Source organism: Zalophus californianus, chromosome 11, assembly GCF_009762305.2.
Source record: "Zalophus californianus isolate mZalCal1 chromosome 11, mZalCal1.pri.v2, whole genome shotgun sequence".
NCBI lineage: Eukaryota > Metazoa > Chordata > Mammalia > Carnivora > Otariidae > Zalophus > Zalophus californianus.
Window position 1 is genome coordinate 72,336,524 of NC_045605.1, and position 9,368 is coordinate 72,345,891.

General features: G+C 51.7%; 1 protein-coding gene across 1 annotated transcript; it reads left to right on the plus strand.

Moving 5' to 3' along the window:
• The first annotated feature begins 1,535 nt into the window (after positions 1-1,535).
• Positions 1,536-3,346, plus strand: MYOD1 (myogenic differentiation 1). Its single transcript, XM_027581271.1, has 3 exons — positions 1,536-2,165; positions 2,643-2,721; positions 3,004-3,346. The coding sequence occupies exons 1-3, from the start codon at positions 1,536-1,538 to the stop codon at positions 3,252-3,254; spliced, it is 960 nt and encodes a 319-aa protein (XP_027437072.1). The 3' UTR covers positions 3,255-3,346.
• Positions 3,347-9,368: the final 6,022 nt, after the last annotated feature.

A 9,368-nucleotide genomic window follows, 5' to 3' on the forward strand; every position in this document is an offset into this window, starting at 1 on the left:
TCCTTCTAGTCCCAGTCTTTCCAGTGGGCTTGCTGGGAAGAAATGCAGCTAAGACTTCAGCAGAAGCTAAGCCCTGACATTACATGGGCCCCTGTCAGGGCTCAGTGTCCCAGCCAACAGCTGGGAAGACAGCAGGGAGCACAGAGTCCAGTCCGTGCCAACGACAGAAGCAAGCCCTCTTGATGATATCGTCTTGCATCTCGGACTGAGGGCCTCCATATCTTTGGTCTCTTTAGATTCTCACCACCACCACAATGACTCCAAGAAATCGCTCTTATTATCCCCAAATTTACAAAGTGGGGAAACTGAGGCGTGGAAGGCGATATGACTTCAGCAAAATCACCCAGGAAGCTGTGGGGTCTGGACTCGAACTTAGATCATTGGTCTGCACACTCTACTCTCAAAGATCCCACTCTGAAGTGGGGTTCTCAGGCTGAGTCTGGGCTTTCGAGACCTTTGCGCAATGAACTTCGCTGGTGCAGCGCTGTGGCAAGGAGGGAAAAACAGAGCAGTTTTCTTTCCAGCCGAAGACACATCTCCACCCGGACCCACACAGGACACTCCGCTGCGGAAACACACAGGTCGAGTTAGGCAGGAGTTCACCTCCCTCCCTCCAGGCCGGAGCGGGACCTGGGCTTGGAGAGACTGGCAAGAAGCTTTAGCAGCCATCCTCCTCTTCTGCAGAGATGCGGCTGCGTTTCTAAGCGTCCGGAGAAGGTGGGCTGGGCCGAGTGACCCGGCCGCCACGTCCAGTTTGTCTCAGGTTCTTCCACTTAGATTCTAATTCTCACTGCAGGTTTCTTTGCCTCTGACTCGTGCTTTCTGCTGTCCCTGTCTCTTGGCTGTCTCTCTCACTGTCTCACTATCTCAGCTCTGAGTGTGTCTCTGCCCTATTGCCATGGGTCTCTCTCTCTAAATCTCTCGCGATCTGTTTTCTACTCCTACCCTGCACCTAGGTCCCCCATAAATCAGAGGACAGAGGGAGACCCAAAGTCAGCTTGGAGTTGAGCGCGCGCGGCCAACATTTCCCGAGGACATAGGACGAGTACGGTGCTAGAGAGGTTTGGAGCGAGTGTGCCCCGGAGCCAAGTGCAGCCGCGTTGGGCTGCCGGCCACTGCCTTCCTCCCAGCCTAGGGAGGGGTCGGAGCGCGCGCGCGCGCGCGCGGGGCTCGAGGGGTAGGGGGCTGGCCAGTCTCTTGCCCCAGCGGCCACCCTGGGGATCCCAAGCTCCTCCCCACCTTGTTTCTATTGGCCTCGGGCGCCCCCGCCCCCAGCCGCCCTCTCGGGCTCGGGGGCCCTTAAGCTACTACCGGATAAATAGCCCCGGGCGCATCGCGTGACGATAGGGGTGGGGAAGCCCCGGGGCGCTGCCGCCGCTTTCCCATCAGGCCGGACAGGACCGGGCGGGGGGAGGGAAGTGGGGTGTACATTCAGACCCCCAGTACTTTACTACCGCACGGCCAAGACTGCAGAGAGGCAGAAAGTTTCGGGCAACCCCTACCGAAGCTAGGACTGCGCCACCCCCTGCAGGGATATGGAGCTGCTGTCGCCGCCACTCCGAGACGTAGACTTGACTGGCCCCGACGGCTCCCTCTGCAACTTTGCCTCCGCGGATGATTTCTATGATGATCCGTGTTTCGACTCCTCCGACCTGCGATTCTTCGAGGATCTGGACCCGCGCCTCGTGCACGTGGGCGCGCTCCTGAAGCCCGAGGAACACTCGCATTTCCCTGCGGCCGTGCACCCGGCGCCAGGCGCGCGCGAGGACGAGCATGTGCGCGCTCCCAGCGGGCACCACCAGGCTGGCCGCTGTCTGCTGTGGGCCTGCAAAGCGTGCAAGCGCAAGACCACTAACGCCGACCGCCGCAAGGCCGCCACCATGCGCGAGCGGCGCCGCCTGAGCAAAGTCAACGAGGCTTTCGAGACGCTCAAGCGCTGCACGTCCAGCAACCCGAACCAGCGACTGCCCAAGGTGGAGATCCTGCGCAATGCGATTCGCTACATCGAAGGCCTGCAGGCGCTGCTGCGCGACCAGGACGCCGCGCCCCCTGGTGCCGCCGCTGCCTTCTACGCGCCTGGCCCGCTGCTCCCAGGCCGTGGCGGCGAACACTACAGCGGCGACTCAGACGCGTCCAGCCCGCGCTCCAACTGCTCCGACGGCATGGTAAGGCCAGGACCCCCAGCTAGAGAAGTGAGGGCAGCTCTTGGTATATCTGACACGTGTTTCCGAGCGCGGGGAGCAGGCGCCCGAGAGGGAGGTTTGGGCTGGGAACCTTGCCACGAGTGGACCCCGGTGTCCTGAGCAGCTGTCACTGGGGTGGCCTTGTGCCTTGGGGGCGCACGGGACAAATGCGAGCCACCCCACTGGGGGCGCTGTTAGAGCTCTGCTGCAGCTACATGAAGATCTGCTTTTCTCCACTTATCCCTATTTACAAAATGCAGATTTATGCACCTAGGCGACTGTCCACCCTCTAGTTGGCCCAGGAGGAGGCTGCAGTCAGCTCCTGTCCGCCCCGATCCCCCAACCAGGGCCCAGCACTCGTGGCTGAGACTGAGGAGTTGGGGCGGGGTGGCTACCGGGAGTGATGCTCTGGCCCCACGCGGTCCCTGAGCCTGACTCGGGCGCCCTTGCCGTTTGCAGATGGACTACAGCGGCCCCCCGAGCGGTGCCCGGCGGCGGAACTGCTACGATGGCACCTACTACAGCGAGGCGCCGAGCGGTGCGTATTTGCGCCTCCTTCCCACGTTACCCGCTTTGAGCTGCCCTGGCCTCCCTCTATCTAGGACCCCCCCCCCCCCCCGCCCCGCCCCCAATCCTGGGAGACAGTACAGAGAATGAATTACGAAGCGTGCAGCTTCCTCCCTTTTCGCTCCGGACTCTCTCTGGGTCCTCTCGGACTCGGGCAGGCCTTCAGTTTCCTGTCTGCCCCAAAGCAGTGAGCCCTTAGGTGGGAGACTTGTTCGCTGCTCAACTGCATACTAACCTACCCCTCCCCGCGCAGAACCGAGGCCCGGGAAGAATGCTGCGGTATCTAGCCTCGACTGCCTGTCCAGCATCGTGGAGCGCATCTCCACCGAGAGCCCCGCCGCGCCCGCGCTTCTGCTGGCGGATGCGCCGCAGGAGTCGTCTCCCGGCCCACAAGAAGAGGCCGCGCCGAGCGAGGTCGAGCGCGGCGCCCCCACCCCTTCCCCGGACGCCGCCCCGCAGTGCTCAGCTGGCGCAAACCCCAACCCGATCTACCAGGTGCTCTGAGGGGGTGGGCGGCCCCATGGGAGGGCTCCGCTGCCTGCGCGCCCGAGGGATGGTGCCCCTAGAGTCCCTCGCGCCCAAAAGATCGAGCTTAAATGCCAACCCCCACTCCCAACCGCGCTTTAAAAGCGACCCCTCCCGAGTTGGGAGAGGCGGGAGAACTGATGTGTGTTTCCACTCCCGCGCTCCACAGTAAGGACACAGTCCTTCTTTTCCACGCAACACCCTTACCTGAGACTCGCTGCGATGGTCTTTAAGTGTTCCTCCTTGAGGGGCCAGACCCTCCCTCTTCCTTACCCCCATTCCCTAGGCGGGGTGGGACCCGCGCAGATCTAAGCCCCGCCTCCGGACGCCAGTGCTGCTGAAGGGGGCGTGGCCTCCCTCCCAGAGCCCCGGGCGACTTTGCTTTTCCCCAGCGCTCGCGGGGCACGCTCGCGTTCCGCGTGTAACAAGTGTAACAGTAACCACTCCACCCCCTCCCCCAGTTCAGGACCACTTTTTGTAATACTTTTGTAATCTATTCCTGTAAATAAGAGTTGCTTTGCCAGAGCAGGTGCCCCTAGGGCTGTATTTATCTCTGAGGCATGGTGTGCGGTGCGACAGGGACTTTGTACGTTTATACGGCAGGTGGGCGAGCCGCAGGCGCTCGCTCAGGTGTTCGAAATAAAGACGCTAATTTATACCGCGGTGGCTCCGACTTTCCCTGGGGATGGGGCTAGGAAGGGAGGAAACCCCGAAAACTTGGGCCAGCTGAACCGCAGCGACCCCTGTAGACGGAAGACGGATTGCAAGAAAGGAGCCTGGGGCGGGGCTAGGAAGGGAGGGGTGCGTTTGGCTCCTTATCCGTGGGGGAAGTTCCTCTGACCCATCATTACACGCAGCAGGTCAGTGGTTCTTGTGTCAGGATGCATTTTAGAATGATTTGAGTAGTGAAAAAAAAAAAAATCCATGCCTGCCGCACTCTCCAGAGATTCTGATTTAATATATCTGCCCCTGATATCTGGGGCCAGGTTTTGGTATTTTTCAAAAGCTCCCCTAAGAGATTCTAAAGTGCGTGCAAGTTTGAGAATCATGCCCCTTGATACACACTGAGTGAACCCAGGCAGATGGACTACAGGCGTAGTGTCCAGAAGGAACACTGGGAATTCGTAGCTCTAGGTGCCACTCGGAAGCCTCATGGGTACAGAGAATGTGATAAGGCGTTCATAGTATTATAAGGAAAAACTAAACGAGTTTGAAGGGGCGATGTAAGCTGTATGATACTTACAGGCTCTCAGTGATAGGAATAATCTTAAGGGGACTGCACAGAAGGCCAGACAGGCACAGACGTCTCTACTCAGCCTGGCGCCCAGCACTTAGAGCATCCTGGCCCTGTCAGGGCAGTGCAAACCTGCATCATCTCAGGTTTGGTTATAAATGCTCTGAGAGCAGAGGAGGAGACACTGATTTAGCCAGGGTGCTGGAGAGGGCTTCCTGGAAGAGGTGCCATTTGAACTGTGTCTTGAGAAACAAGAAAAGAAAACACACAATGCCCACAGACCCATGCACATGTGCACGCACACACATAGCTGGGAGGGCACCCCTGGAAGGACGGTCTGGTAAAAGTTCTTCCCCATTCCCGTGCCACCCCAAGCCCGCCCCCAAACATACATACATTTGTCATCAGGACCTCAATGTCTTCTACATCTCACCCTTACAGACACTTTTTTCCTGAAAACCTTACAGGCCCACTTTCAAAGGCTTTGCTTGCCAAGTGGGATGACCCTGAGGACGGCAGGCAAGATGTATTGCCAGCAAGAAGGACCTCTGCTCTCTGCTCTGGGGAGAGCCTCTGCTGTCCCCAACACAGGGTCCCTGAAGAGCTGCCTAGAGCTACTTTGTTACTAATAATCCTCAACTTTTCCTCTGGCTGTTCCCCGGATGCACCTTGGGGTTGTTTACACTCCTTTGAGACCCTTTGGGGGTTCATTTATGAATTCATTCATTCAGTAGTTGCCAGGTCCTATGCTGGGTGAAAACAGAGACCAGTGGACAGTTCCTGACTGTGGAAAACACCAAGACATTTGGGGAGATTGGATCTTTTAGCAGCTGGTTACATCACAATGAATTAAGTGTTATAATGGGGGTGTATGTGGTAGAGGAACACACTAGGAACAGAAGGTAGAGACAAGCAGATAACCTCTAGTAAGGATCTTGAAGGAGTTGGTCATGGAAGGGGAGCCAAAGAAGGATATTCCAAGCTGAGGAAACAGCAAGTGCAAAGACTCCAAAGTGACAGAAAGTAAAGTGTGCCTTCATGGAACCAAAAATGCTCACAGGGAGAGGCCAAAGGTCAGATGGGGAAAAGACAGAGGCAGATCCTCAATGGATCTCATTTGGACTTTCTTCTGAGGGCAACAGGGAGCCATAGAGGAATCTAACCAGCAGAAGGGTACAAATAAATCTGTATTTAGAAAAGTCAGTCTGGGCTGGCAAAATGGAGAGGAGGGAACAAGACTTGAGTCAGGAAGATTCGTCAGGAGGCCATGAGGGCTGCTCAGAGGAGACATGACATGGCCTGAACTGGCGCTGTGACTGGGATGTGAGAGAAAGCATAGGAATAGAGACAGTTGTGCCAAATAAAATGTAGGTGTTGACAGTACAGTGGAGAACTTCGAGGGCACAGTCCTTACCCTCACACAGCTTAAAATCCACTGGGGAGGGGCACCTGGGTGGCTCAGTCGTTGAGCGTCTGCCTTCGGCTCGGGTCATGATTCCAGGATCCTGGGATTGAGCCCCGCATCGGGCTCCCTGCTCGGCGGGAAGCCTGCTTCTCCCTCTCCCACTCCCCCTGCTCGTGTTCCCTCTCTCTGTGTGTCTCTCTCTGTCAAATAAATGAATAGAATCTTCAAAAAAAAATCCACTGGGGAAATAGCCATTAGACAAAGAAATAAGTGAATAAATGGTGAGAAATACTATAAGGAAAGGTAAAGGGTGCAATGAGGTATGATAATGGGGTATAAGAAGGTGCAGAAAGGAGCATGCAGGGTTTCTGCACTGAAGAAACCCATTACACATATGAAGAAGGCCCAGGAGCTAGCGTGCAATTGGAAAAAATGTCCCTTCTTTCCTGAGGACACTGCTCTGCTCCAGGGTTCATAGCTAGGCAATCAGAGAGCAGGCTGGACTTCAGCCCCCACTGACCTTCTTATGCAGGTGCATTTGTTCAGTGAACAACATGCATAACTGTTCACGGAGCCTTGTGTATGGAGGCCCTAATGATGTGAGGGGAAAGGGGGAGCCAAGGCTGACTTAGGCTCTGGTTTGGTTCAGAGTGGATGGTAATGCCATTACAGAGATGGAAACATCAGGAGAAGAAGAAGCAGGTATGGGGAGAGATTTAGTCCAGGACACTTCCAGTTACAAGTGACAGAAACCCAGTTCAGACTAGCGTCACCCCCAAGGGGTGTGTTGGAAGGACAAGGGACAATTCATATACGGAAGCAGCACTACAGGCACTATAACACCCGTGAGCTTTGTTTGACAGCTGGGACTGGAGCCTGGAGCCCCTCTTACTCTTCCACCGTTCCCTGGCTTGCCTCTACTGAGTTTACTCTCTCCGAGTCCATATTGATTTTCTCCAGCAACTCAGGGATTACCTTGGATCTCACCATTAAACTCCAGTTTGAAAATTTCCAGAGAAGAACCCTCATTGGACTAGCTTAGGTCATGAGCCAGGATTTGAACCCAGGCAGACAGGCTCCAGGGATTGCACTCGTAGCTGCCTTGCCTTATACCTCTGCATGGGAAGGAAGGAGAGGGGACTGAGAGAAAGTCAGGAGGGAGGGCAACAGCTGGATGTTGGATCATTCCATGGATGATGGGGTTTGAGGTCCCCTCCTGGCCCATCTCTCACCTCAGTCCCCTGGGTTTGGGGGTGAGAGGAGCGTCTAGTTGAGGCCAACTCCATTTGCAATGTAGATGAAATGATCCTTGTTCTTGGGGCCATTTTCACCTGGGCTGGATCTGAGGAAACATTGGGTCCATGTCTACACACATGTGCTCATACAACAGCACACATGAACCCAGAGCATACCACCAGGGGCTGATGCACTTTGAAGGCAACGAAGTTTAAGCTTAGGTCCCTTGCATGAGCCCTGTCTAAGGCACTGGTCCAGTTTCCTTCTTAATTTGCCAAGGTAAATTATTTTAGCCAATTAGTTATGACCATTATCCCTTTCTACTCTGACTTCTCCCTTCTGGCAGGTGGCATTTATGGGCATGTTGGGGTCCAATCTAAAGCTGCACACTTTGTTTGGGTTTGGTGGAATATGTTTTAAATAAATAGAATAGAAAACAGAAGCAATAATAAGGAACAATGAAATAAATTAAAATCATCTGACATTGAAAAGACAGTTATACCCAGAATATCTTTAGATCATACCAAAAAGCAGTTTATTAAAAGAAAGAGGTAACTTTTGAATGGAATTATTAAAAAGACTCTTGCATTCGATAATCCATTCAAAGAAGAGTAAATTATAAGATTACATTGGAAAGAGACTTTAAGTCTTTTGCTGATCTAATACAAAACACTGACAGCAACAGAGTAAAATTCATAATATGCCACTATCACAAGACCTCAACATCAACCAACCTTTTAATGAACACTGTCAACTTAAAAAAATTAAAAATAATCACCACAGAAGAAAACTCAAAATAACTTGAACTCTTACAGTCCACAAATGAAAGAAACTTGGAGTTTTCCCCAAATTTGACACCAATCCTAAAATTGTGCATGACATTTCCAATACAGTGTTGAGCCTGAACAAAAGCTTCCCTCAATTATGAATGATACGAAACAAGTCTTGATCACCATGTTGAAGGAAAGACTAAACTCTCTGAATCATCTCTCAATTCTCCGTATAGAAAATGATATTATAAAACCACTGTCATGTGAAGAATCAATTAAAGAATATGCAGCCTGATATGGTAGGAAGGAGCGGGCAAGACTGAACAAAGGCAAGAAAAAAAGAGCACGAGGAGGGAGGCGGAAGCTGAGAAGTTGTGGAGGAAGATGAAGACAAAAATGAGGGTGGTGCTAATGATGAAGAACAAGTTGATTCTAGCTCAGTGTTTTCTAATCTATGAAACACTTAAAACATCTACACACAACTCACTGCAATCAAAGGAAACACATGAAAATGTGAGGTTGTATAATATTAGTTTTTATATTATGCAGGGTCGTTTTTATATAGTTAATTTTTTTTTTTTAGACATTTAACAGCAAATTTTAATTCAGGCAGATCCTTCCCAGTAGCAGGGATAAGTGAGTCCTGGAGGATGTCAGTGACTACCTAATTCCTGGGATTTTAGCCTGGCTGTGCCACTGACCAGCTCTGACATTTGGGAATGTGACTTAACCCATCTGGATCTGGGCTTTCTCTCTGTATCATTGGATCAGTGAATTTAAAAGGTATGTACCAATTCTGAAATTCTTTAGTAATTTGCTGAAAGCATTTCAGAGAAAGAAAAAGATAATGAAGTAGATCTTTTACAGATAAGAGAACAGGGCCCATGACAAACAGAATTTTCTCAGCATAAGCAAATTATTTATAATCTGGTTTACAGATCCTCCTTTACTTTTCTAAAGTTTTTATTGAGATATAATTCACATACCATAAAATTCAGCCTCTTAAAATGCCGAAATCAGTGGTTTGTACTATATTCACTATGTTGTGCAACATCACCAGTACTGTCTAATCCAGAACATTTTCCTTACTCCCAAAAGAAACTCTTAACCCATTTGCAGTCACTCCCCACTCTTCCTGCTCCCCCAACCCCCTGGCAATCACGAACTATTTTCTGTTTCTATGGATGTGCCTATTCTGGACATTTCATGAGTGGAATCACACACTGTGTGGCCTTTTGTGTATGACTCTTTTCCCTTGGCATAATGTTTTCCAGATTCATCCACGTTGTAGCCTCTATCAGGACTTAATTCCTTTGTATAGCTAAATAATATTGCATTATATGGATACATCATATTTTGTTTATCCATTTATCAGTTGATAGATATTTGGGTTGTTTCCATTTTTAGCTATTGTGAATAATACTGTTATGAACACTCAAGTACACATT

Excerpts from the sequence above, each read along its gene's own strand:
- MYOD1 (XM_027581271.1), top strand. The coding sequence starts at position 1,536 with ATGGAGCTGCTGTCGCCGCCACTCCGAGACGTAGACTTGACTGGCCCC. Across the intron at positions 2,166-2,642 it reads CCAACTGCTCCGACGGCATG|ATGGACTACAGCGGCCCCCC; the intron begins GTAAGGCCAGGA and ends TGCCGTTTGCAG. Across the intron at positions 2,722-3,003 it reads CTACAGCGAGGCGCCGAGCG|AACCGAGGCCCGGGAAGAAT; the intron begins GTGCGTATTTGC and ends CTCCCCGCGCAG.